Source organism: Anser cygnoides, chromosome 8, assembly GCF_040182565.1.
Source record: "Anser cygnoides isolate HZ-2024a breed goose chromosome 8, Taihu_goose_T2T_genome, whole genome shotgun sequence".
Taxonomy (NCBI): Eukaryota; Metazoa; Chordata; class Aves; order Anseriformes; family Anatidae; genus Anser; species Anser cygnoides.
The window spans coordinates 28386336-28411781 of NC_089880.1; the positions used below are offsets into that span (position 1 = coordinate 28386336).

The window sequence follows — 25446 nt, forward strand, 5'->3', positions numbered from 1 at the left end:
CCTGAAGTGTCTGCAGCGCCCTCCAGCATTTCCCACCTCCAGCCTAAATTTGGCCCCGCCGCGTCCCGCAGCATCAGGTCCAGATGCTGGGTACCCGCTGGGACCACCCGTGCTGTCCCCGGGGTGGCCGCTCCGAAGCCTCGTGATTTTTATTTACCAAAAAAAGCGAGGCCTTGTTTCCTGTTGAGTTTGTTTATTTCACCGCTGGCTTTCCAGTGCTGGGTGTGCCTGTGAGGGGCTTTGATCGAACTCATGTACGCTGACGGCCAAAGGTTTGCTTATCAAAGCACGTAAATAAAATGCAAACACAACAACACCTCCCGAAAAGCTAACAGGCTGCGCGGCTACCGCAGCAGCACGGCAATTTGCATTTTCTTTCCTTTTTTCTGGAAACTTTTTTTTTTTTTTTTTTATGATCCCAGCCAGATCTGCCTCAAATGCAGCGGGGCCAGGGAGCGACCGAGGAAATTGGAGAAGCTGCGGGGGCTGCGGGGGAAAGCCAGCGGGCAGGAGTCCTTCCAGGTGCGTGCCGTGCCCGTGCCCGCTCGGACGCGGTGCCGTGGGGAAGGAGGACGCGGGGAGACGGGTGCCGTGCCCTGCAGCACCCCGTGCCGGAGCACGGCGCTCCCCGGCACCTCCCTGGGTAGGGAAGCTTTGTGAAGCGCTACCTTAAGAAAAGTTGAGCGCTTATTTAAAAGGAAGCAGGGGGTGTGCGCTGGCTGCGTCCCAAAAGCAGCGTAGAACTGGCCTCGACACCCGCACCCCGGGTGCTGGCCGAGCCCAGCGCCGCACGCAGGTGTCCGGACGCCTCTCCTCCTCCTCCTCGCTCTCCTCCTCCTCTTTCTCCTCCTCCTCGTCTTCCTCTTCCTCCTCACGCCGCTCCGCCGCGCTGCAAATGCTCAGCTTCTTCTGGCTGAGGTGAGGGCAGAGGGGACACCCGGGGCAGGGGGGGACACGGGGACACGAGGGACGGTGGCACGCGAGCGGGGCGAGATGCCCTGTGCCACCCAAAGGAGTTTTCACGGCGGGCGTTGGAGCAGTGCCTGCAGTGCCAGTGCTGCGGGGAGAGGGCCTGGGGGGGGAGTCCCTCCTTGCCCCGCTTGCCCAGGGGATGCCCCCTTGCCCTTCAGGCTGCCGGTGTCGGGGCTTTGCACCAAGCCGTGCCGTGGGGCGCGGGGAGGGGGACGCTGGCAGGGAGGCGCTGCACGAGCCCGAGCCACCCGCTTCCAACAGCCCCAGGGCTGTCCGGGGGTGCGGGCAGGGATGTGGGGGCACCGGGGGTGAATCGGACTCCTTGTGCTTCAAAGGGGGCAAATATTTGGGAAGCGTGGGCATGGGGCCGCTACGGGGCCGGCTGGGGTAGCGTGGGCAGACGGATAGGGCGGCTGCATGACACCGTGGTGCTCTTGACCGTGGTGGTCCCAACCGTGGTGGTCCCAATCATCATGGTCCCGACCGTGGTGGTCCCGGCCGTGGTGGTCCTGGCCATGGTGGTCCCGACCATGGTGGTCCCCTCCCCAGGAGAGCCGTGGGGAGCAGGGAGGTGGGCAGCAGCCACGTGCCGGGCAGTGCTGTCGGGCGTCCCCACACTCGTGCCGTTTGTCCCTGTCCGTGTTGGCGGCACCTACAAGGGTTCATGTGCAGCTCTGCTCCCTCCTGGGGCTGGCGGCAGTGGTGCTGGGGACCTTTGTCCCCTGCAAAGCACCCAGGGGACTTTGGCCCCCTGCCGGGGCAGCTGCGGCCCCATTGCCCCCACGGCTGGGGACGGGCAGGGACGGGGCTGGGGGCTGCGGACACCCCTGGGAGTGGAGCAGAGGGAGGAGGAGGATGGAGGGACCCCAGCTGCTCTGGCAGCAGCGAAGGCTTTCCACGGGCTGCTGATGTACAACCTACAGCAAACAGACCTGTCCTCGCGGCCCCCACCGCGTGTGGCCCTCAGGTTGCTCTTTCCTGGCCCGACGCCTCGCTTTGCTCCACGAAACCCCCGGGGAAGGCATGACATGCGGTCCCAAAAAAGCTCTCGCAGCGTGCCAGGAGCTCACCTCTCCGGCACGGGGCCCTCGCTGCCCAGTCGAGGCGGCAGGATTTCCCTAAGTAGGTCAGGTTAATTTTTTTTAAGGCGTGCAGATTTGCTCGTTACCATGGATATTGTTCAATTACACACCGATAATCCACCCCCCCGCCCCGAGGACTTGTGTCGCCACTTTCCTTCCCCCCGTTTTTTTCTTTAAGCATTCCCAGGGACGGGTAAGGGCGCACCGCGGGGACGGAGGGGAGGTGGGAGAGCGAAGGCGGACGAGGGACGTCTCGGTTAGGAGCTGGGGAAGATGTTTCTGAGCCGGTGGGAGGACAGATGTGTCCGTCGGGTGCACCGTGCCCCGTTCAGACCCCAAGGGGGACAGCGCCGGGGACCCCCCGACTGTTTGGGGGTGGCTCACCCGTGCTCCTGGGGGCTCAAGGACTTGGGAACCTCTGTGCGAGGGGAAAATGAACAAACATCCCCATTTTCCCTACTATCAACTGCTCCCTGCTATTTTTCCCTACTATTCAACTCAGACTGGCTTCGTGGACACACAGCGCCTGGCACCCCCCTCTCCCCAGCCCCACACCCCAAATCTGTGGGGCCATTCGTGCCTCTGCGCCTCTCCCCCCTCTTCGGCGGCTCAGGAATTGAGCGTGGCAGGAGAAATATTCCGCTTGAAAGCTTTTTTTTTTTTTTTTTTCCAAGGCAAACTTTATTTTTTTTGGTAGAAGTGGGTCACGCGAGGGGTGACAGAGGAAGAGCGGCACCGCCGGGGCGATGCATCCCGTTGCCATGGTGAGCCGGGGGCTGCATCACTCAGTGGCCTTCCCCACCTGACAGCTGAGCAAGACGGAAGGTTTTAATGAGGACAGACACTTGCGAGCTTACTCTCGATAACCTCCCACCCTGTAAATGCCCTCGGTCCGAGCGGCTCCGGGTCTCGGGAGCGCTGCGGCCGTGCGCTTCCCTCCCCTGTACGTGGAAGGCAGGCGTGTGCCCGCGCCCCAAACAGCCGGGGGATGCAGAGCAGGTGGCTCTTTTATTTTTTGGTCCCCTTCCTGCTGGCGCTGGAACGAGCAAGGTGACACGAAGGGTGCGATCGGGGCCAGGAGCAGCTTTGGGTTTCCAAGGCACGGTGCGGCCGTGGGGCGGGTCGGGGCCACCCCCGGCCACTGCCACCGCCTCTGCCTGCAGTAAACCACCCCCGGGAGCCCTTGGTGGGAGCGGGGCTCGGCGTGCCCCTGGGCTCTGTGCCGGGAGCAGCAGTGTGGCCGGGGACGGGAGCATCCCATTTGCTGCCCTGCTGTCGGTGTGAGCCCGTCCCGCTGCCAAGGACACCTCGGCCGTCTTGTGACTGTGGCAGCGAGACACACGGAAAGTATTAGCGGAGCGTCACCGGCTGTGGGATCGGCCCGGCACCGCCCCTGGGCTCAGTCCAGCGCCCCAAAATAGCCGGGAGGCTTTCCAGCAAACCCGCGAGCGCCGGGCCTGACCCTTGGGGAATGGCAGGTGCGAGCCCAGGCTCTGCCCTTGTCGGTTTTAAGTCCCGCAGCCCCCGGCTGGGGCATCGCGGGGGGCTGGCGGCCTGCGGAGGGAGGGACGTCGGTGTGGGGCGCAGGGGAGAGGGGGGGACACCCCGCTGCGAGCATCCAACGCGCACCCGTGTCTTGTCCCCGCGCTGCTGGCCGGGGACGGACCCTACACGGCCGGACCAGGTGGGTGAGGGTGGCCGAGCCCTCTCTGCTCTTGCTGGATGTCGTATTTTCTGTTCGGGGCTGGGCTCCAGCTTCCCCCATCCCTCCTTGGTGGCCGTGGGTGAGGCCAGGACCACCCTGCGAGCATCCCTGCTGCCTGGGTGAGCCGGTGCGGCCAAGCCCCATGCCAAGCCCAGTGCTGACCCCTGTGCCGATCCCGGTGCCAAGCCCCTCCGTCACCTTTTGTCTGTTTACAAGCTGCTGGCAGCAGCCTCCGTCCTGCCCACGCCGCTCTGCTCCTCTGCTCCCGCTTGCGGATGTAGCCGGCTCCTTCCAAACAAAGTGCCCAGCCCCGAGAGCAAACAGCCCCGCCGCCGGCCGAGCCCTGCTCCAGCCCCGCGGGGAGCCGCCGGCAGGTCCTCAGCAGGGCTGAGCCCCCGTGCTGTGGCTAACAGGGAATTTAGGCGATGCGAAGCGGCTGAGCCGTGCCCATATCCCCCCCAAGAGCGCTCCAGCACTGCTGGGGGTGCCCCCGGAGCCCCTTTATGGCAGCGCCCCCAGCCCCCGGGTTGCTGTTCCTCTTTTAACCCCAGCCCGCTCTTCTCCTTTCCAGGTGTCTTTTAAAAATGGTCAAGGGGAACATAGTCCCTGAAGACATCTTGAGCTTCTGTTGCAATGGCCTCCAGGTACCCCGCGTGCCGTGCCCGTAACCCCGGCGCCCCCGGCGTGGCTGTGCCGAGCACCCCGCACGCTCCCTGCCCGCCGTGGCCACCGCTCCCCCCCCCACGACACCCGTCCCCGTGAGCATCCCCAGCTGCGGTACGGGGCCGGGGGGATAACACAGCATGGCAGCTTCTCCCCAAAATCTTCCAAGCGACCAGCATGGAGGAAACAAACGCAGGGCGCTCTGGCCAGGCTTGCTGCTCACTTCGCTGCAGGAATCTTTGGAGCTCTTTGCTGGCTGGCTCCCCAGCGCCTGCCGGCTTCCAGAAATAGCCGTGTCCTTGCGTGCTGCCCGGGTGGGCGCCCTGGCATGCTGCAAACCAGCCCGGGGTGGGGGGGGGGCTCACGAGGGGGTTCGGGGGCTGCCGACGTCCCCGCGGGACGGGGCGCCCTCCCCGTAGGGTTCGCTCGCCGCCTTCGCTGCCGTCCCCGCTGAGCCGAGGTTTTGTGCCGTTTCTGGGATGTCTTGGACCAGTAGCTATGGAAACAGAGGTCTCCTGCTAGAGCGGCTGCGGAAAAATGCTATTCTGAGAGGCGAGCCCGGGATGGGAGGGAAGGCTTCGCTCCGAGACGCTCACAAAGGCGGCGGGGGAGAGCCGAGGGGAGAAGGAGCTGCCGCCGTTGGGATCTTGCAACGGGGGCGATAAATGGGGGGGACGTGGTTGGAGCACAAAGAGGAAGGAAGCGGCGTAATGAAGCCCAGACGGCTCTCGTGTCTCCTCGGTTGCTCACGGGGCTAACTGAGTTCATCCCTTGTGTAACACGGCCCACTCGGTGTAACACAGCCCATCGAGGGCTGATCCGCCCCCCTGACGGCCCCGCGGCCATCCCAGGCTCTCCAAAACCGCCCTGCGCCGAGCCCTGTGCCGGGCGAGCCTGGAGGCTGCTGGGGAGCAGACCTGGCCCTCCACCACCCCGAACAAAGGCGCCTTTCCCCCGATAACACAGCTCCATCTGGGTGGCCAGGATCCCGGCTGGTGGGCTTGGGGTTTTTTTTTGGGGGGGGGAAGCGACTGGGTCAGCTCCTGCGCTGCACCAGTGCTGATGAACGGCCTGGAAGCTCGCTCCAAGCAGCCAAAGAGCTCTTTTTTTTTATTCTCCTTTTTGCTGAGGTCTGTAAAATTCCTCCTGGTTGCCCTGCTCCCTGTTGCATTCAGAACATTTTTATCCGTTTCTCCCCAGCGATCCCCTGCTGGGTGTCCCTGGTGCCCAAAGCATCCCGCTCCGCCGGGCAGGGGCTTGCACGCGTCCTCGGTCCCGGGGGGTTTTCTCCCGTTTGTGCAAAGGGAGCCAAGGCGAAGATCTCCTCATGCAGCCAAAATCTGGGACGCGAAAGGCAAACAGCAGGGTTTGAGGGTCACCCTCCCAAGGCTCAGCGCCCCCGTAACGCCCGGTTCCTAACGAGGCCGGGCTAACGACCCCCAGCCCCGTGCCAGCGTCTCGCCCCTCCGCCGCAGGGCTCGACCTCGCCGCCGCCGCCGTGCAGCCGGGACCCGGGGGAGCGCGAGGAGGCGCCGGGGGCCATGGGCGGCCGCAGCCCCACGGAGGTGCAGATGAGCCAGCTGGTGCTGCCCTGCCACACCAACCACCGCGGCGAGCTCAGCGCTGGGCAGCTGCTCAAGTGGATCGACACGGCCGCCTGCCTCTCGGGTAAGGTGCCCAGGCACGTTTAACCCACGGGTGGGTTTTGGAGAGCTTGGCTTGCCCCTGGCACCCCGGGTGGGGAGGCAAAGGGGGCTGTTCCAGGACGCTTGGAGCAGCACGGGGTGATGGAGAGCAGAAGGGACAAGCGGATGCATCCTCCTGCGGGGTGAGCGGGGCCGGAGGGCAGGCTCCTGGTGCTGGGAGACGTGGGGCTGCGTGCAGGCGGCAGCGTGCCCGTCCCTGCCCCGCTGCCCACGGCGGCGCTGACGCCAGCCGGGCCGGGCACGGTGCCAGTGAGCTGAGTAATGAGAGCGGCCAGGAGCAGGACGGAGGGGGAGGAGGCTGGCTCTGCAGCGCACGCGGCTTCGTGGGGCCACATCAAATGCAGCAGCTGCTTCCCCCCCAGACACCTCCCGCTTCTCCATAGTCGGGGTGCAGCCAGAGCCAGGGCAGCACAAGGGCTGCCAGGGCAGTGGGGCAGTTTTGCAGTTCGGGGGTGGTTCTGCGGTCCTGAGGGCAAGCCGAGCCGGCAGGGTGGCTTTAAAATGTTTGTGCTGCTGCCATCAGCTGCCGCGCATCTCTGCGGCCGGGGCCAAACCACCAGCGAGGCAGAGCGACGTGGCTGGGAGCTGCAGCACGCCCACCCCGCGGGGCAAACCCTGGGCGAAACATTCACAAATCCCCAAAGGCTGCCAGCGGCTGGGCAGCCTGCCGGCGGGGAAAGGGGCAGAGGCAGGAGCAGGGCTTTGGAGGTGCCCGCCCCCCCCAGACACGAGGCAGAGGAGCGAGGCACGCCGCTGCGGGTTGCTGACGCCGTTTGTTTTTCCTTTCCAGCCGAGAGACACGCCGGCTGCCCGTGCGTCACCGCCTCGATGGACGATATCTATTTTGAGCACACGATTAGGTAAATGCGCTGCTTTCTGCCCGCTCCCGTGGCCGGGGCGTGCTCCTGATGCCGCAGCGCGGCCGGGCGAGCCGGGGCCGGGCTGGGCAGAGCCTCGCCGTGCCGAGAGCTTCCCACCTGGGTGTGTTACAGCACCCTGCTGCCACATCCATGGCTGTGCCGGAGCGGAGACGCACGGTGCCAGGTTCTCGGCACCTCCGTCCCCTGGCCGGTGGCAGGGTTGGATGTGAGCAAGCAGTGTGATAAAGCAACCATGAACCCGGCCAAACCTGGGAAACCTGCTCCGGGTCTCACCGTCAGCCCCAGGAAGCTTTAACCCCCCACTTTTGTCACCTCACAGCCACTGCTGGCAGCTGGCACGGGTGAGGACGAGCCGCCCCGTGCCATGACCGTGTGCTGCCGTGGCACTGTGGCGTGGGGACGCGGCACGGCAGGGTGCTGCCGTGCAGGATGGATGGAGCTGGGCAGGGTGCTCGCGCTGCCGAGCAGGGAGGAGGCAGCAAAGGGACCTTGTGGCCAGACTGGATGAGGCCCCATGCCCCACGGTGCGGCATAACACCGCGTTATACTGGCAGGGATGTAACGTGGGGCCGCGTGAAGCCTGAGAGACCTTTGGGGAGCTGCAGGTTGCCTCTGTTATCTGTCCTCCTCCGCGCCTGGGTCTGTCGCTTAAACACTAACCAGCTGCATGCCGAGTGCTCCGCATCCCCCAGCCCTGCCCTGTGTTCCTGCCTCCGTCCCTAACCGCCCCGTATCTTGCTCTTTCTTTCCGCACCAGCCAGACGTATATAAACACCCCCGGGCAGCAGCGCGCGAGGAGCGGTGTCTGGTACGGACGTTCGCAGCCCTAGAGTAGCCGGAGCGGCCGGCATAACGCAGCGCTGCCGTGAGTTGGGAGCATTAACCCCACTGACACGGCCTCGGGGCTGCTGGCCTAACCCCGCTAACGCCCGGGCACGCCGCGGCCGGCGCCCGCTCCGGCCAGAGTGACCTCGCAGAGCTTCGGGGGCCGGGGCTGCCCCCCGGGGCTGCTGGCAGCCAGGAGTCATGCGTGGGGACGGCGGAGGTGGAGAGGATCTCCCCGTTTCTGGTTTTGAGCCCTTGATGGTGCAAACATACGGAGGCAGTAACAGGGCTCATTGTTCCACTTCGTTTTCCAGCATCGGTCTCTTTTAGAGGATGAGGAGCATTCCCGACCTAGTCACACACTTATTAAAGACTTCTTCCTCTTGCTGTTGCCAGCGAGCTGCATTTGCTTATTTGCTTAGTCCCAGCCTGGCGTGCGTTAGGCTGCAGCTGTTCCTGTGTTTACCCTGAAGCCTACTGAGGGCTGGGAGGGTTGCTCCAGCAGCTTGCTGCCAGCAGGTGTTTCAGGCACGAGACAGGGCAAAACGCCCCTGGACGGATCCTGCCCTCTGCCACCTCCCGGCACCGCAGCGCGTCCGTCGCTGCAGGCCCTGCGAGCGCTCGGGGTGCGCACGGCTTCGGGGCCGCTCTGGCTGCTGCCAGCTGAGGGGGTCCCCACGCGTGACCCCAAACAGGAGGACACCAGGGGCAGGAGGAGGACAGGGAGCCGTTTGCTCTGGCGGGAGCGCGCGTGCCCGCGAGGCAGGGGGTGCATGGTCCCCCCCTCGCCAACACCCTTGGGTGGCTCTGCAGCCCCTCGGGAGTGCCCAAACCCGGGCACCTGTTTGCACGTGGCTGTTTGGGGGCGCGACATCTCCCCGCCGGGCTGAACACCAGCAGGCTGGGGGGGTCCCTCAGCTCAGCGGGGTGTCCCCGTGCCCACTGGCACTCACACGCCTCGGCGGGGAGATGCTCGGTGCTGTACATCCGTGGGGCGTCATCCTCTGCTCACCTCTGTGTTCCTTCCCCTCTCTGTCTTTTCCAGCGTGGGGCAGGTCGTTAACATCAAAGCCAAAGTGAACCGAGCCTTCAACTCCAGCATGGAGGTTTGTATGGCACAAACCCTGTTTTCCCCCCCCGCCTGCCCTGTGCACCCTCGCTGTCCCCACAGCTGCACCCTCATGAGCACTGCAGCCGCGTGCACCATACCCGCACATCCCCCCGGGCTCCAGCTCTACCCCTCATCCCACGCAGCTTTTTGATAAACACCCGCTGATGCTCGGGCACCAAACCGCTCCTCCTCCTCCCTGCCCAGCTTCAGGATCCCAAACATCCTGGAAACCTCTGTGCTTCACGCCCTGCTTTAAATGCAGGCTCCCCCATCCTTCCATGGGGGGGATATTTGGGGTGAGGAACCCCCGTGGGTGCTTCTGCAACCCCCCTGCCCCGTGTCGGCGGTGCTGTGCATGCGTGCTCACCCCCCAGCCGCTCGCCCCCGCGGCTCAGGGGCCCTTGTGCTGTGCCCCCTGCCAGGTGGGCATCCAGGTGAGCTACGAGGACCTGTGCAGCGGGAAGCACTGCAGCATCTGCAAGGCTTACGCCACCTTCGTGGCCCAGGGACCCCCCGGCACCAAGGTAAGCGCTGCTCAGCGAGCCCCCGCGCCCGGCCAGCAGGGAACCAGCCTCTGCGGCAGGGACCGGGGCTGCTCCCGTATCCACGGTGGTTTTGGGTACACGTTGGGGTGCTGGGGCTATGGCACGGAGGGCGCCTGCCTTGGAGGCAGCAGCAATGGCGCGTCCTCCACGTTTCCCTCCGGCTCCTCCAGCTACAGCACAGCCCGGCCACGCTGGCAGGAGTTTGCCCAGCTCCTCTGCGCTTGGTTTGGGATGTCGCAGGGGTGCTGCCCCGCACAGGGCACCCACCCCATCCATCGCCCGTGCCCAGGTCAAGCTGAAGCCGCTGGCCCCGCAGACAGAGGAGGAGAAGATCGAGCACAGCATCGCCGCCGAGCGCCGCCGCATGCGGCTGGTCCACAAGGACACCCTCAAGGACCTCCTCACCCGCAGCCCCCGCGAGACCGGTACCGTGCGTCCCCCCCCCGGGGCGGAGCAGAGGGAATTGGGGTGCTGGGTGCGGGGGCAGCCGTGGTGCTGAGCCCCCTGGTGCCCCCCCGGCAGAGCTGGAGACGCGGGACGGCAGCGTGGTGGTGCCGGCCGAGAAGACGCGGGTGGAGAGCGTGGAGCTGGTGCTGCCCCCGCACGCCAACCACCAGGGCAACACCTTCGGCGGGCAGATCATGGCCTGGATGGAGAACGTGGCCACCATCGCGGCCAGGTGCCCGCACGGGGTGGGCAGCCGGGGGGGGGGGCTGCAGCTGGGTGCTGGGGACCCTTGGGAGCCGGCAGGGTGGCAGGGCCGGGGCCGGGCACAGCGCCGGCGGGGTCGGCACACGGGGCGCAGCACAGCGGGGAAGGGCGAGCTCATGGCACGTGCAGGTCCCCCGGCGCTGACCACGCTGGGAAGGGGCGTTTGGGGTTCTGGGGCACGGGTCCCATGGGATAACGCCCGCCCCGCAGCCGGCTGTGCCATGCCCACCCCACGCTGCGCGCCATCGAGATGTTCCACTTCCGCGGACCGTCGCAGGTTGGGGACCGCCTGGTGCTCAAAGCCATCGTCAACAACGCCTTCAAAAACAGGTGGGTGCCTTCAAAAACAGGTGGGTGCCTTCAAAAACAGGTGGGTGCCTTCAAAAACAGGTGGGTGCCCACAGCGGGACCCCCGGGCCCCCTCCCATGGCCCCCTGTGCCTCACCCTTTCTCCGCCCCCTGCCCAGCATGGAGGTGGGGGTCTGCGCCGAGGCGTACGGCCAGGAGATGTCCGTCAGCAGAAGACACATCAACAGCGCCTTCATGACCTTCGTGGTGCTGGACGAGGAGGGCCGGCCCCGCACCCTGCCCATGGTTGTGCCCCAGCCGGGGGTAAGGACCAAAGCCCCCAATTTGTCCCCAACTTTGTCCCCACCACGGCGCCTCCGGGCCCCGGGGAAGTGGCAGGCAGCTGCCGAGCCCTGAAAGGCTCCGATGGTTTTGTGTGCTCTGATCTGCTGCAAAACAAACGGCGTTTTGTTGGGATGGAAATCAGATTGCTCAGCGGCAGTGAATTAAATCGATCGCTCCGTGTAACTGCTAATAGAGTAGCAGGCCTGCCCGAGCAGAGGTGGAAACGCGTTAGCCATGCAAGGCTTCACAGAACGTTGCCTGCAAGTTTGAGCTCAATGTTCCCGCAATTTCAGGGAAAGAATGAAAACCTATCAGGTTGTTTTCACCTTTCAAAGCATTCTAATCCATAATTTGCTCGGATCCAAATATTTCCGAATGGATGTCACACAAACACGGCAGCAAAGCAGACATCCGTGCGTCTCAGGGTGAATCGCAGCGTGAGCAACACAGCTACAGCCTTGTGCTGGGCTGAGCCGTGTCCGCGCACCTGGTTTTGGGGCCTTAAAGCCAGGATTTCTCTCTGTCCTGCTTCCACCAACCCAACACATCGCAGGTCAGGGCAGGGAGTGGCGGGATTTCCCAAACCCCTGCTGCTGGGGCTGCAGGGACATGAGCTGGTGGGCTCCAAAAACGGTTCCAAACACACCAAAATGGTTCTCGGTTAGCCTCCGGCAGGCGTGGGGCTTCACCCCACCGAATGTTTTCCCCAAAAGCTGTATTTTTACCCCCTTTCCTCTTACCCTGCTGTGCGTTTCCCATTGATCAGGACGGAGAGAGGAGGTACAGGGAAGCCAGCGCCAGGAAAAAGATTCGGCTGGACCGGTGAGTGGAAAAAACAAGTGGGGACGGAGGGGGGAGAGCGGGGAGCTGGGAGATGCCACCCCCAGCACTGGAGAGCACGGGCACAGTTTGTGCCCCGCCGTAAGGAGAACGGTTCCCCTCCTGCAGGAAATACGTCGTGTCCTGCAAGCAGACCGAGGTGCCTCTGTCCGTGCCCTGGGACCAAAGCAACAAGGTAGGGAGCCTGCGGGCAGTGCTGCCTCCTGCCTGGGGCACCTCCAGCCCCTGACGTGCTGCCCTGCCGCAGGTTTATCTGAGCTACAACAACGTCTCCGCGCTGAAGACGCTCGTAGCCAAAGCAAACTGGGCGCTTGCCAGGGAAAAGGAAAAGGTACCGGCCCCTGCCCTGGCCCCTCGAGCTGCCCCCAAAATGGGGATGTGCCATGGGCGCGTCCCAGCCCTGCCCTGTGCCCCCAGGTGCGGATATACACGCTGGAGGAGGACAAGTTCCTGTCCTTCCGCATCGAGATGTCCGTCCGCATCGCCGCCGGCCAGGCCTTCTCCCTGCTCTCCGACCTGCGGCGCCGGCACGAGTGGGACAGCCACTACGCGTGAGTGCTGCGGGGCGGGAAGGGACCCCTTCCCAAAAGCACATCCTCGAGGCTGAATGTCCCTTTGGGTTTCCCTGGGAGCACGTGTTTCACGTGGGAGCTCTGCTCCCTCCTCGAACCGCACGTCCCCATCCCCGGGGCTGGCGGCTGCACGTAGGAAACGTGGATTTGGGGTCCCCCCGTGGCTGGCTGTCGGTGCGCAGCCCGTCAGCGCCTCTCCACGTGTGACCGGCGCCCTCCTGCCCCGCAGGAGCGCCGAGCTGGTCCAGCAGGTGGACGAGGACGACGCCATCTACCACGTGGTGAGCCAGACGCTCAGCCACGAGAACAAGCCCCAGGACTTCGTCATCCTGGCGTCGCGGCGGAAACCCTGCGACAAAGGGTGAGCGGCGGCCGTTTGCATCCCCGTCCCCGTCCCTGTGGCCCGTCTCACCTCCTGCCCTCCTCCCCAGGGACCCCTACGTGGTGGCCTTTCGGTCGGTGACGCTGCCCACCCACCCGGCCTGCGCCAGCTTCACGCGGGGCGAGACGCTCTGCTCCGGCTTCTGCGTGTGGCCCGAGTCGGAGGAGGCGAGCAAGGTGAGCCGCTGCGGCCCTGCCCCGCGCACGCCGGCCCCGTCCCGGTGCCCGGCCCTAATTCTCCACCTCCCGCACGCCGCAGGTGGCCTACTACAACCAGGCGACGCCGGGGTACCTCGCCTACGTCACCACCAACGTGGCGGGGCTCTCCTCCAGCTTCTGCGCCACCTTCGAGGCCTGCGAGCGGTTCCTGCTGAAGAACAAGGACGACCTGATCGCGCGCCTCAGGGACCTCTAGGCCGCCCGGGGGGGCTTGGAGGCTGCTGATGGACGGACGGACGGACAGGGGGCTGGCAAGGAGGAAGGGGCACCTCGGTGGTGGGACGGGGCACTCGGGCCCTGCCTCCCCGTGGAGTTTGGCCCGAGCGAGGTCGGAGGGACGAGGACGGAGGGGCGTCACGGGAACGCGTCGCCCTCGCACCGACATGTCACACACCTGGCCTTTTTTTTCTCTTTCTGTTTCTTTCTAATTTTATAAGCTGCTGTACAGGACTCGATTTTCTAGTTTGATTAACGCTACTTGAATCTTTGTAGGATCCGAACTCTTCCCCAAACTGATTTTTTTTTTTAACTCTTTCTTTATGGGGAAATGTTCTCACAGTGGCAGGGCGGGCACAGACACGGAGGTGCCGCTGCCCCCAGCACATCCCGGGCCAAGACAAGGCTCTGGGGCCCTGCTGCCCCTCGGCTCCCTGCTCAGAGCAGAGGGCGATGGACACATTGGGTGGAAAATGGGATGTTCTTGCAGGGTTTTGAGTTTTTCTCAGCTCTGGGCAAGCCGGAAGCAGAGGCTGGGCTGCCACCGTGCCTCCGTGCTGGAGCTGTGCCTCTCCCACATCCAAACACCCGTGTTTTCCACCCAAGATGCTGACAGGACGCCTGCGCCGAGCTGAAATCCCGATTCCATCAGGCTGCCCTGCGGTCCCGCTGCCAACCGGGGCCGCGGGGGCACGTGGAAGGAGCGGCAATAAAAGTGCATTAAAAGGGAAAAAAAAAAAAAATAATGACCTGTGCATCTGCTCGGGGGTGGCGGTGCTGCTGCCCAGCCATCGAGCGTGGGGCGTGGGGAGCAGGTCACGGACACAGGGCCACGGGGCTGCTCCACGCTGCTGCTCGCAGGGGATGGGGCCGGGGGGGCTCGTGCCCGGCTGCTCCCCCCCATCGCCTCTGTAGGCGGTTCCCAGGAGGGTGCTTTGCCCCCAGATAAACCCGCGGGCGCCGGCCAGGTGCTCGCAGCCCTATCGCTGCCGTATCTCAGCCCATGGCCATCCCCTGCAGGGCCTCCGCCGGGCTGCCGCCTCCCCCCGCCCTGTTATCACACGAGATAAAGGCGTTTCGAGCCGGCCGTGGCACCAGACATTCAATTTTTACAGAGAGTCCTTATCTCCCCCAACTCAGGGCGATCCTGCCCCTTTATCAGCGGGATGCGAGCCACCCGCTCTGCTTATCGCTAGGGATTGCTGCTGGTGGATTAAGAGCAGGGAGCGATGCTTCTGCCACAGCATTAAACTTTAACTCACCTCTCCTCCTCCTGAAGCACTGCGCTTTTACTGCTGCGAGGTCACCATCAGCCTTGGCCTGGGGTGCCGGGGGGGTGGCATTTCCAGCTCGTCCCCAAATGTTCCCAGTGGCTCCTTCACTGCCACCTTCCTCACCGGGTGCCAGCGTAGGGTTTTGGGGTGCTGGAGGGGAGCTGGGGCAGGATTCCCCCAGCAGGGACTTCTCCCCGAGGAAGGTACCTCTTTAATACCCGCAGCGTGGGCAGGTATCCGATATCCGTCCAGGCTTTTTCTTTCCCCCTTCTATTGACTCTGCTTGCTGCCAGGGGTCAGAGCGGGCTTTGGCTGGACTTTGCTGAAAGTCCACCCAAACCAGGCAGCGGCCGGGTGCTGACGCAGTGCCCCACCTCCGATATAAGGGGTTTGGAGATCGGGTTTGCAGCCCGGGTGGGGTGGCTTGGCTGACATGGAGGGACCCGGCCCCAGCCAGGGCACGACGCCGACCAACGCGGAGCCCACCAACGCGGTGAAACTGCTGCACCTGCTTTTCCTCTCCACCTTCTGGGGAATGCAGATCTGGGTGACCTTCGTGGCGGGTAGGTTGGGGTCCCCGCACGCTCCTCGCCGTGCCTCTGTGCCCGGGACCCATTTGCTCTCCCCCCCCCCCGGCAGGGCTGGTGATGCGCAGCCGCCTCCCCCGCCACACCTACGGCTTCATCCAGAGAGAGCTCTGCCCCTACTACTTCCACATCGGCTCCACCTGCGCGTTCCTCAACCTGACCCTATTTGCCATGTACCACCCCAGCGAGCTGCTCAGCGAGGAAGAAACTACCCAGGTAGTAGCCTCTTGCTTTAAAAGGCCAGCTGGCTGCAGCCCGAAGCCCTGCCCCTGCGGGGGCCCGCTTCATTCCGCTCTGCTGGGGCTGCTCTGGGGACGGTGACGAGGCCCACACGTGGCTTTGGTTAAAAGAAAGTTACCCTCCAGCTTTCAGCGAGCCTGGTTAAGAGGGGCACGGGAGAAGTTTAATCCGCCGCGTTTCACAGCGGGCGTTGCTCCCCTTGCAGATCGTCGTCTTCTTCGTCTGCGTGGCCGTCTCCGCGCTGAACGCGCAGTGGTTCGGGCAGGCCACCTCCGACATCGCGGCAGACATGCACCGCATCGAGCGCGGCCGCGGCCTGGGGCAGGAGGTCGGGCTGTTCGCCGGCGAGGCCTGCAGGGAGCTGCGCGCCTCCGACCCCAGCTACGGGCAGCTGGCCCGGCAGCTCGCCCTCTACCGCGCCGCGTCCGCCCTCTGCAACCTCTGCTGCATCGCCTGCAACGGCTTCAGCCTGTACTACCTGGCCGCCCACCTCTCCGCCTTGTGAGCGCCGCTGTGAAGTGACCCCGAGTTTCGGAGTTTCGCCATCCTCAGAGATGCCTCTACTCAATTTGTGCATAGCGCAGCAATTTAGAAATAACTAAACACAACGCCCGACTGTTTACTTTCGTTCGAGCTGTCAGAAGCCAGAACTGGAAAGAGAAAAGTCCTCTGTGACCTGAGCAGAAGCTTTTATGGCTGAAGAGCTCTTTGACGCCCTCTGAGCTTGATGTGTCTAAAACTGCAGCCACTATTCACCAAGGTAGCTTAGCGATAGAGAAATTTGAGATTCGGAATTAATTGTAATTAAAAGTGGAAGCTCCTACAGAAGCACAGAAGGCTGCGTTGCCACTACCAGTTAACGTGATGGATGAGGCTGTTGGGTTGGGGTTTAGAATTACCGTTTGTCATTTGCTTTTAGTATTTCATACAGGGAGAAAAAATGATCACCGCATTTATTAGGCAGGAGTCAATCTGCTTAAAATAGACGCCTTTATTTCCATTTCGTGTAGGTAGCAAAAGTCGGTAAAACACACCGCTCCAGACAAAGAGCTCTGATTTACTCAGGCTGGCAGCAGAGCTGAGCGGTGAAAAAAGCAGCTGCTGCTTAATCCTCAGAGCTAGAACGGCCCATGCAGGAGCCCGACCGCGTTCAGCTCGTGGCAGCAGGCAGGTACTCACCCCAGACCACTGCTGTTAAACCCCGGCAACTACAACCCACCTCAGAAGGAAATCCGTGATTTTTCACAGCTAAGTACATTCCCAGCTGCTGTTGCTTCAGCTGCAGCCAATGTTTGGCACCGTTTCAGGTTTGTTTCAAAACCCCATGCAGCCTGTCAGAGAGGAGACCTTCTGCAAGCCAGCTGGGTTTCTATTTAAACAAATAATCCCCTCTTGTAAGCCCTTCACTCTCCTTCTATGCTTCTTTGCTGGAAGTTTCCCCACGTGCCAAGATTATTTCTCCCCTGAAGTGCACGAGGTATTTTTGTGCAAGCAGAAGTTTGCATTCTGTAGCTGAGATAGAACAGAAACAACTGTTTCTTGCACCAGATTCCTTGTTTCATTCCCACTGTTACAGTCGATGCACCTTCCTGCCAGTGAAGTACTTCTTGGAGAAAGGAGAACGCTTCACCAATGCCAAAACTGTCGGCGTCCCAGCCTTCACAAAATACCTGCAAAGATTAAAGAGAGTCCCCTTTGGTTTTCCTGTGTCTGGCAAAGCATTCTGCAAAGCAGGAGACTTCTGCCCAGCTCAATAAATGCTGACGAAAAGCTTTTGGCTGATTGGCAGAGCCTTTCATAGCTGGGACTACACACATCCGAGGAGGAGAATCTTATAAAACAACGCTTCTCCCAACAACTACTCCTAATTAAAAGAGAGCTGTTATTCTGTCCCTGGAAGGAGGCTTCTGCATCTGCCCGTACGGCCTGAAATCTGAGGGCTTGTGCATGCTGCTGTTTTATGGAGTGCCAGTTCAGACACGGTCTGCAGCAGCAGGACCAGAGCTCTGCTCCCCAGGACAGACCAAGGCACTGCTGCCGTGCCGCAGGCCTTCCCCAGCTAGCTACAAGACGGTGCAAGCTAACAGCACGAGCTTTACAACGTGTTTTTTTTTTTTCAATTTCACAAACAGCCGATTCTTTTCTCTAAATAACCGCACAACACTTGAAAGTCAATTCCTGAGAGTGAAACTGTGCTGCATGCTGGGTGGGGACCTGCTCGCACAGCGTTGTGAACAGTAAGAGCATTGTTAACCTTCAACACGCTCTCTTTATACGCTGCTGCTCGTGTGTAGTCCAGCTCGCCCTTCCCAACTCTGTGCAGCCCTGGAGAGAGCTGTGCATTTTTTTGGAGGGAAAAAACAAAAAACAAGTCACTAAAGCCGGCCACAAGGTCACGTGGTCCTGGTGTTTTACATCTTCCCCGCTTTGAGACGGCCACGAGTTAGGACTGTTAAATCAGAGGAGAAAACTGCCCTTAAAGCACAAAGCTTGTACCTTGTGCCTTTGTGCTCCCGCTGGAAGCGAACAGGTACAGCCTCACCTTTGGTGCTGCAGCGCCTGTAGCAACGTCTGCTCTGGGTTCAGCTCATACATTTCTGCCCTTTCTTCGTCTTCAAAGTAGAGCTGAAGAAATTTGGGAGGGTTATTACAGACTTCAGATACAAGAAGGCAAACTACTACGCTGTTGAAAGCCCAGGAGCAGCACACCACAGATCTACTAGAGGTTTATCAAGCTTCCGTACCTTGAACTGGCTGCGTCACACGCTGTTTTCAGCCATGCATACCGCTTCGTGTAAATTCAAAGTCTTCCAGGTACAGACCAGCTTAGCCTCTTATGGCAGTGGCAGCAGGAACACAAAATACAGGGGCTGCTCCTGTGCTTTACAGCAGAGCAATCCCAGCCTTCTGGGATTTCACCTTTTAACAGGTTAAATGTAGCAACGGGAGGAATTAAACTGAGTAGGTTTTAAAGAAATCCATTCGATTTGTTTAAATAGAAGAGATTCAGATCTGGCTGTGCCTTAGATTGTAGGTACACGCACACAGCTACAATCCAAGTTTCTAATCTGGTAAGGTACACAGATGTTGTCCTTTTGGACCTGCCTGCCCACCGCACCACCGGCTGCCCTGCTGCCTGGCACGTGTCAAGTGGAAAATGAGACAAACATCAACAGCTTTCTAGGTACAGCTCCTGAAAAGTTCTCCAAACCTGCTGTAGCCACAACAAAATCACACTGACTTGATGGGTTTAACTGGGTGGGTGTTTAACTCACACCAATTAGATCTGAAAGTAGTATCTTTTTTTTTTTAAAAGTATTTTATCATTTGTATTGAACAATTTCACCACAATGAAGTGAAAAAGCGAAAAAGCAAGCAGCTTACCCACTCGATGGTCTAAATCTCAATTATTGTTATAAAAATGAGAATCTAGGCAATATCTATAAATACCTTCGACCAAATACAATGTAAGTGCAATAAAAAAAAGTACTTTGGAAAATGTTCGAGTTCACAAGTGAACGCAGATCTCCAAATCCTTATTTCACAGCCACGTATGGTAAACAGATAATGGAACCATTGCTTTCATACACACAAAGATGCTTAATATCACAAACAAACTCAAATAGAAGGAAAGTCAAATTTCTCACCTCAAGATTGCCGGGAAAGTATTTTCTTTCTAAATCCCAAGGAGGTAACTCAGCAAACATCACCGCTAAATGATCAATAAATCTAAAAAAAAAACCAAATGGACTTGTTAGCTTAGTGTTCGGTTTAATTTGTACAATTGGCATGTGAATAATGGTAAAAATACGTTAACAAATCAGTCTACAGACTGAAAATAAGTTTAGATGTCTACAAGTTTAATAGCTTCTTCCTTTGAAACTCATTGCTTTCACCATGAGACCAAGGCCCTGGTTTAACTCACACTATTGGCTTCAAGCTTGAGCAGTGCAAGAGCAAGTTATTTTTAATTTTCGTTTTCACACTGAAAAAGGTGTAAAAATAAACACTGTGATTTTTTAATCTACAACTGATTTTCCTTGGTCCCATCAGCACCGTGCTTCACCAGATCAGCGCTCAGAATATGCTCATGTGTCAGTCACTTGTTTATTTTGGTACGTCGGGAGAACTGGAAGCACCAGCTCTTGGAATTTGTTCCAAGAACCCATTTTCACTTTCTTTGGTCATGAAAAGAGTACTGTGTAAGAACTACAGCTTTACTAATCTGTTTGCACTGTATTTTCAAGCTGCAATGTTGTTAGCGGATCTGAGGGATGCATATGTCCTACAACAAAATGTTACAAATTCTGAGTTTGTTTAAACTTGCCAGACCAGAAACTGAAGTTTATGTCAGGAAAGTGGAAGTCCCTTGCCAGTCACTTGCTTATAGTCTGTAAGGTCTACAGCACTTCAGCTAGCCCTAAGAAAAGCCTAATGGCTCATTAGTGATCATGAGAGGCTCCTTTATGGAAGCATTTTACAATTTTTTTTAGTTTAATCCTCTTGTCAAGACCCACATATTTGGAGGGTTTCAAAACAGCACAGTAGTGAACCTCTGAAATCCATGCATGCAGATGGGTCACAAACACCGCTGCCTAGTGGTGTAGGCTGGCAGTGTACGCCCCTTTAATCACACTCACTAGACATGTATGATGTGTTTCTCTGAACTATGAACGTATGCAATATCTAGGTTTTGGCCCTCATATATTTTAAAGCAGCATTTGTAAATCACAGATCCCTTCCAACCTGAATTATTCTCAGGAGGTCATCCAGCACAACCTCCTGCTCAAAAGCAGGGTGAGCTACGAGATTCAAGCTCTGGAGCTACTTCAGTGGTATGACACTGTTTCACTTACGGGCCGTTGACATTTACTCAAACTTTTCCTTCATGCCAGAATGCTGCTGACGGTTCATTTACCTGGAGTTCTCATGGAAAGCCTCAATGAAGTCTGTCTGCTCGTGCTCAGGATACAGAAAGAGGACAGGCCAGTTCAGGTTGCCATCAGCATCTAAGTGCACCTTGGCCCCCGTGGCATTGTCGGAGTGGAACCCATCTAAAGATATCTCAGCCAGACCATCCGATATTTCCTCTTCATCATTCGAAGGTTCAAGAACCAGCTTGATATTTCTTTCCTAGGGGGGAGGAAGGAAATTAAAAAAAAAAAGTGTATGCATGGAGATAAGATCAGAAAAATTAGCAGTAAGTAAAAGAACAAGTTGTGTCACTCTTGTTAATGAGTCTGCTCTTAAGCATACCACCAAAAACCTTCCTACAGTATCAGACTTGGGTGACTGGTCTTCCCCATAGACTCCAGAACCTCATCCAGGCACCCAGACTGCTCATTACATGAATGATGAGAGGTAGGAATCCAGAGGAGTTAGCGTGCTGAGACAAAAGGCCTGGGAAAACATGGGGAAAGGGATGCAGCTGAAGTTCTGTTCTTTGGGACCTAGCAAGCATAACTTCAGGGTGCAACGACATGCAGCAGCTCCTGAGTGCTCCTCTTGGATAGTTGGTCCATCTCCTAACACTAGGTTTGTATTTTGCATTAGTTGTTACCTAAAATGTGGTAACAGTCCTGGGAGCTGGGGCTAGAGCCAAGCATGTGAGGAGAACCATGGCTTTATCTCGGTATTTTTGGCACTAGCCCTCAAATCTGCACAGGAAAACAAATCCTTAGAGGCAAACAAGAGAGTTCTTAAGGGAAAAAAAAAAAAAAAAACTAAAACACACAAATCCCCTCACTGACCCACCTTTATTGCTGCAAGCAGAATTTCCTTTTGACCTTGTTCTTTCTTCTCCATCACTTTTGCTTTCCTTGCGTCCCGCTCCTCAGCTCGCTGCGTGTAAGAGAAGATTGCACCACGTTCAAACACAGCAAGTCACTGCCCATCATTACTCTGCTGCTGAGTGGAGAAATCAGCCTGAATCTCCAGAAAGGCTCCAGCTCTTTTCCCTCCACATCTCAACAACACATGCTATGCAGAACCACCTCTCAGTTCTGTTTTGGGAAGAAATTACACTACGGAGAAACTTGCAGAGTACTCTTTGGCCAAAGAGTTTCTAGACGGAAAGCAGGCAGAACCCATCCCGAAATAAGCACAGTAGATGCTAGACTGCCATAATATTTACCTTTAATTTGTCAGCTTTAGCTCTCATTTCCACAAGCTTTTTCTCTTTTGAATCTATTCGCAAGCCCTCCTCACACCATGCTATTGCTTCAGTGAAATTCTTTAGCTCCATGTGACAGAGAGCTCCTGGAAGGATTAAGACTTTAAGTGTCTGGTATTGGAGTCAGTATATAACTACTATACAAAGTGGTTATAAAGACAGCTTTAGGCCTAGTGCCTTCCAAAGGCATATACAGCAACACATGCTATTGTTTTGCGGGGTCATGTTCAATCACAGACTTCCAGCAGGTGTGGTAAGCCGAGAAGAACATCTAAGACATCTTAGCAGCTATAGCACCACTCGCTAGTCTAGTCACAAGTCTGTGAAGGATGCTAGCAGTGTCTGTTATGAGCAAAATTTCATCATCAGAATTAACATTTTAGTATGTCTCAACAGGAAAAATAAAGCAGTAATTTACATGGAATGAGGAATACGGAAAAAAACACAACCCCGCACCAAAAGCAAATATTGTAGAAAGCAGCAAAAGTTATGCTATCTTCTACAGAAAAAGGTCCGGTGAATGCATCTTTTACAAATAGGGAAACTGAAGAGCAAAAAGACAGCACTTTGATTGAAAATCCAATACAAAACACAAAGCTATGTACTGGAGAGAAACAGCAACAGCAGAACAAGAGAAGAGATCTAGTACCGTAACTGCTTTACTTTTCTGAAATGAATGCAGTCCTGAAAGAAAGCATGATGCACACTCAGAGTAATTTAAGGTTTATAAACACTGTTACTTAAACCACAGAAACATGCAGTGAAAAAAAGCAACAAAAGTCTACTCTGAGGTTTGTAACTACAAGAGTAACAAGTAAACACAACATACTTAAAGCTGTTTTGAGAGGATGTTCATTGCACTCCATGCAGGAACACGCGCTTTAACACTGACCTCTTACGATTGCTTTGAGATGGGTGGGCTTCAGCTTTTTTGCTTGGATTGCATCATTGAGAGCAGAACGGTAGTTACCTATAAACGAAGCAGAACTGCTTAGAAACTTTGATTTACACTTCAAATCCAAGCAGATCCCTAAGCAACAAAATAGCTTATGTGGAGACTAATTCACCACTTCTACAGTCACAAGGAAACAAGTGGGGGAAGAAGGAGCAAACCTAGAGCAAGAAGTGCAAGGACAGGAATCAGACAGGTGAAAGATAAGCAACGTGACTGGGCAGATGATCTACCAACAGCAACATGCAACAGCACTAAAAGGCCAAGAACAGCCTCTTTGCTGTAGCAGTGGTGTTGGTAGGACGGGTGGTAGCTTTGGGAGGACACAGAGTGGCAGAATCTGTTGCTCCAAGAGATGCTTGAGATCAGTGCAGGCCCTGCACACAGCTGGGCTCCAGCGTGAGCCAGGTTTTCAGGGTTCCAGACGTCTTTTTACCACAAATAAGCTATTTATCATGCTGTATTACAAGAAAAGGAGGAGAACATAGAGGGAAAGCAGCTCCGGACCCCTCACCCAGGTAGAAGTGTGCGGCCCCCCTGTTGGTGTGCAGCACGGCGTTCAGCTCCGCGTCCTCGCACTTCTTCTTCAGCCCCTCGCTGTAGGAGACGACGGCCCTCCCGTAGTCCTTCTCCCTGAAGTACTCGTTGCCCTCGTTTTTGTACATCTTGGCCAGCTCTGCAAGGCGGCACCAGGGCAGCGGCCTCAGGGGGGGCCGCGCAGCCCCGCCGCCCCCCGGGGCACCCCCAGCGCTGAGGGGCGGCCCCCGCCGGCTCCCGGCCCCAAACCTGCGGGGTCCTGCTCCTCGTCGAAGAGCAGGGACTGCAGGCAGGCCAGGTCGGGCTGCCGCGCCGCGTCGATCTCGGCCGGGCACCGCTTCATGAACATGGGGATGGCCTCCAGCTCCTGCGGGGCACACGCCTCGCCTCAGCCCGCGCCGCCATTTCGCTGCTCCCCCCGCCTCCCTCCCGCTCCCCCGCCGCCTCACCTGCTCCCAGGTGTCCGGGTTGAAGCCGCCCCGGTACCTCCGAGCCTCGCCGCTCTCCTCGGGCTCCGCCATGGTGCTCCTGAGCCCGCCCCGCTCCTCACGGCCCGGCCCCATCCCCTCAGCGCGGCGCCGCCTCAGCCCGGCCCCCCCCCGGCCGCCATTTTGGCCGCCCAGCGGCTGAGGGGCTGCGGGGCCGGGGAGGGGGTGCCGCGGCTGGAGATGGCAGCTCCCGGCCGGCTGCTCCTCGGGGGCAGCCCCTCACACCATGCCCTGTTTCCTTATGCAGCCCCAAAAGCCTCCGCCCCGCTCCGTGCCAGGCGGAAGATGGGCAAACGCGGTGTGCGTGCTGGTTTTGTGGGTGCTGAGGCAAGCGCTGCTCGCCTGTGGGGTGCGGGTATTTCTCTCTTAGCAGGATGGCTTTAAATAAAGGCTGTGCCAGCCCATCCCGATGGTTTGGAAGGGTCTCGGCTGCTCCTTGTCCTGCTTTTAGCTCCGTGCTGGCAGCACAGGGTCTGCTTTGGGTCTGTCAGCAGCAGGTGTGCAGGGCGGTGGGAGCGGCAAGGGGGAAACCAGAGCATCGCTGGACCCTCGGGAGGGACAGAAACAGCTTTTCTGAGGCAGGGAAACGAGCAGGCTTCACCTTGTACAGCTGCTTTGCAATGGTTATCAGTCCTGAGATAACACTGTTAGGATCTGCAAAGCTCCTCACAAGGCAAGTCAATATTCACGTGAGAGCTGCCTTACCTCTGGCTTACGGCAGAGCTTAAAGAAAAAAAACAAACGAATAAGCAAGTCAATAGCAAGATAGGAAACAGCTAATTCTTTGGCTGGATACTTTGGGTAAGCATCAGACTGCTGCACAGATTGCTGTGAAGGCTCCAGCACACGTGATGACAGCTAATTACGTCTCTTACACACACACAGACCTCCCATGTGCACATCGGCTGTGCAGACGAGCATCCTCTTAGCACGGACAAGGAACAGCCCGATGGCTGAGCTGGGACTGCAAGCACAAGCTGGTTTAGAGCAGGAGGGGAACTGCATGAGCCTACCAGCAGGAATAAGCCATTTTGTACAGAGAAAGTGCATCCAAGACAGTTTCTTTACTCTCGAGCAGGAGCAAGCAGGGCCCCTGTGTGCGCAGCCCCTCTGGAACTTGGCTCCCTGAGTCAGGTGCAATTTGCTGGAATTTCCCTGGTGTCAGTAAGAGCCCCCCAGCTTCCCCCCACTCCCTTGTCCAGCAAAGCAGATGGTGATATGCCGGGAAAAGAGCCAAAGCTTGCACCCCTATGAATCATAACAGCTTTTGCTGAGTTGATAACTTTACCTCAACAAGTAAGGCCATTGCTGTGACCTTACGCTGCTTGTGCGCCTGCGTGTAACTGCAGTATCAAGCAGGTCTTGAGGGCAATGGTAGACCACACTGATGGGACAGGCCCTACACTGCACCACAGGGTTACGATGCATGCTGCACTCATGCAGAGGCTTTCAGCAGCTGGTTTGTCTCCCACGAAGATGGCAGACAGAGCTGATCCTGCCTCAAATGGGGGGAAGGATTAGACGACCTCCTCAATTCTGGGAACACAAGGAGAGCAGCAGCTCTACCCTGAAGTCCTACATGGCAGTGGCCATGTAGGCAGATCCAGAAGCTGCAGCATGGGGCATGGCAATTCTCTCCAAAGATCTCCCTGTCCAGGGCTGGATGGCAGTCACGTAAGGGTTCATGGGGAGATGACAGCAGTGTCACAGGGATGGGTGCATGCTCAGCATTTATCACCATCAAATGCTTGCAGGAACAAGGCTGGGAATGATCTCTCTGTGCAAACACATAAATTAATTTACACATAAAATTATGTGCAAATTAAACTCCACATTCACAGAACTTGGGTGTCTCCAAAGAGAACAGGCAAGCCAGGGAAAGGCACTTTGCTTTCTCACCCTCTGAAAACACTACACTTAAAGAATTCAGTACCTGAAAAGGGTGAAGGAAGGGCTTTCTGACTCCCCCTGTTGCAGCCTCTGCTGGGGCTTGCGTGGGCTGTAGCCAGAGGGAGGAATGTTGTTCGAACAAAAGCAAAGCCCATGAAACCACAGGGACAGCCCACGGGGGAATATAGCCTGACCCTACTCAACCCATCTCCTGGCGCTGCTGCAAGATGCTGCGGGTGGCTCT

At 58.2% G+C, this 25446-nt stretch overlaps 3 protein-coding genes across 11 annotated transcripts; 2 read left to right on the top strand and 1 right to left on the bottom strand.

The window, feature by feature from the left end:
* Positions 1–237: 237 nt before the first annotated feature.
* Positions 238–13786, top strand: ACOT11 (acyl-CoA thioesterase 11). 9 transcript variants are annotated; one of them, XM_067001821.1, is made up of 18 exons: positions 238–272; positions 423–522; positions 5898–6090; positions 6919–6988; positions 7767–7817; positions 8880–8940; positions 9368–9469; positions 9780–9915; positions 10013–10169; positions 10412–10531; positions 10669–10813; positions 11601–11656; positions 11783–11849; positions 11922–12005; positions 12092–12225; positions 12476–12607; positions 12678–12804; positions 12887–13785. In XM_067001821.1, the coding sequence occupies exons 1-18, from the start codon at positions 253–255 to the stop codon at positions 13040–13042; spliced, it is 1911 nt and encodes a 636-aa protein (XP_066857922.1). In that variant the 5' UTR covers positions 238–252; the 3' UTR covers positions 13043–13785. The 9 variants fall into 9 exon arrangements, with proteins under 9 accessions (XP_066857922.1, XP_066857920.1, XP_066857921.1 ...); XM_067001819.1 differs by lacking the exon at positions 238–272 and adding an exon at positions 4331–4403 and having other exon boundaries at positions 398–522; positions 12887–13786; XM_067001827.1 differs by lacking the exons at positions 238–272; positions 423–522 and adding exons at positions 722–918; positions 4331–4403.
* Positions 13787–13937: 151 nt separating this feature from the next.
* TMEM205 (transmembrane protein 205) lies at positions 13938–16016 on the top strand. The gene is made up of 3 exons (XM_048061894.2): positions 13938–14899; positions 14976–15139; positions 15369–16016. Exons 1-3 carry the CDS (start codon positions 14770–14772, stop codon positions 15666–15668), a joined length of 594 nt encoding a protein of 197 aa, XP_047917851.1. The 5' UTR covers positions 13938–14769; the 3' UTR covers positions 15669–16016.
* A 120-nt stretch (positions 16017–16136) lies between these two features.
* On the bottom strand, positions 16137–25417 carry TTC4 (tetratricopeptide repeat domain 4). The gene is made up of 10 exons (XM_048061891.2): positions 23274–25417; positions 23074–23191; positions 22802–22963; positions 22228–22305; positions 21297–21421; positions 20918–21004; positions 20082–20296; positions 18811–18892; positions 17706–17788; positions 16137–16833 (listed from the first exon to the last, which is right to left on the bottom strand). The coding sequence occupies exons 1-10, from the start codon at positions 23385–23387 to the stop codon at positions 16734–16736; spliced, it is 1164 nt and encodes a 387-aa protein (XP_047917848.1). The 5' UTR covers positions 23388–25417; the 3' UTR covers positions 16137–16733.
* Positions 25418–25446: the final 29 nt, after the last annotated feature.

What these genes read in the sequence shown, in the direction of transcription:
- TTC4 (XM_048061891.2), bottom strand. Translation starts at nt 23,387, where the DNA reads ATGGGGCCGGGCCGTGAGGAGCGGGGCGGGCTCAGGAGCACCATGGCG. An exon ending in CGAGGAGCAGGACCCCGCAG is followed by an intron (nt 22,964 to 23,073) that starts GTTTGGGGCCGG and finishes GCCGCCTTGCAG; the next exon opens with AGCTGGCCAAGATGTACAAA. An exon ending in CTAAAGCTGACAAATTAAAG is followed by an intron (nt 21,005 to 21,296) that starts GTAAATATTATG and finishes TCTTACACGCAG; the next exon opens with CGAGCTGAGGAGCGGGACGC.
- TMEM205 (XM_048061894.2), top strand. Translation starts at nt 14,770, where the DNA reads ATGGAGGGACCCGGCCCCAGCCAGGGCACGACGCCGACCAACGCGGAG. An exon ending in CTGGGTGACCTTCGTGGCGG is followed by an intron (nt 14,900 to 14,975) that starts GTAGGTTGGGGT and finishes CCCCCCCGGCAG; the next exon opens with GGCTGGTGATGCGCAGCCGC. An exon ending in GCGAGGAAGAAACTACCCAG is followed by an intron (nt 15,140 to 15,368) that starts GTAGTAGCCTCT and finishes CTCCCCTTGCAG; the next exon opens with ATCGTCGTCTTCTTCGTCTG.
- ACOT11 (XM_067001819.1), top strand. Translation starts at nt 413, where the DNA reads ATGATCCCAGCCAGATCTGCCTCAAATGCAGCGGGGCCAGGGAGCGAC. An exon ending in CGCGCGAGGAGCGGTGTCTG is followed by an intron (nt 7,818 to 8,879) that starts GTACGGACGTTC and finishes TGTCTTTTCCAG; the next exon opens with CGTGGGGCAGGTCGTTAACA. An exon ending in CCTGGGACCAAAGCAACAAG is followed by an intron (nt 11,850 to 11,921) that starts GTAGGGAGCCTG and finishes GCCCTGCCGCAG; the next exon opens with GTTTATCTGAGCTACAACAA.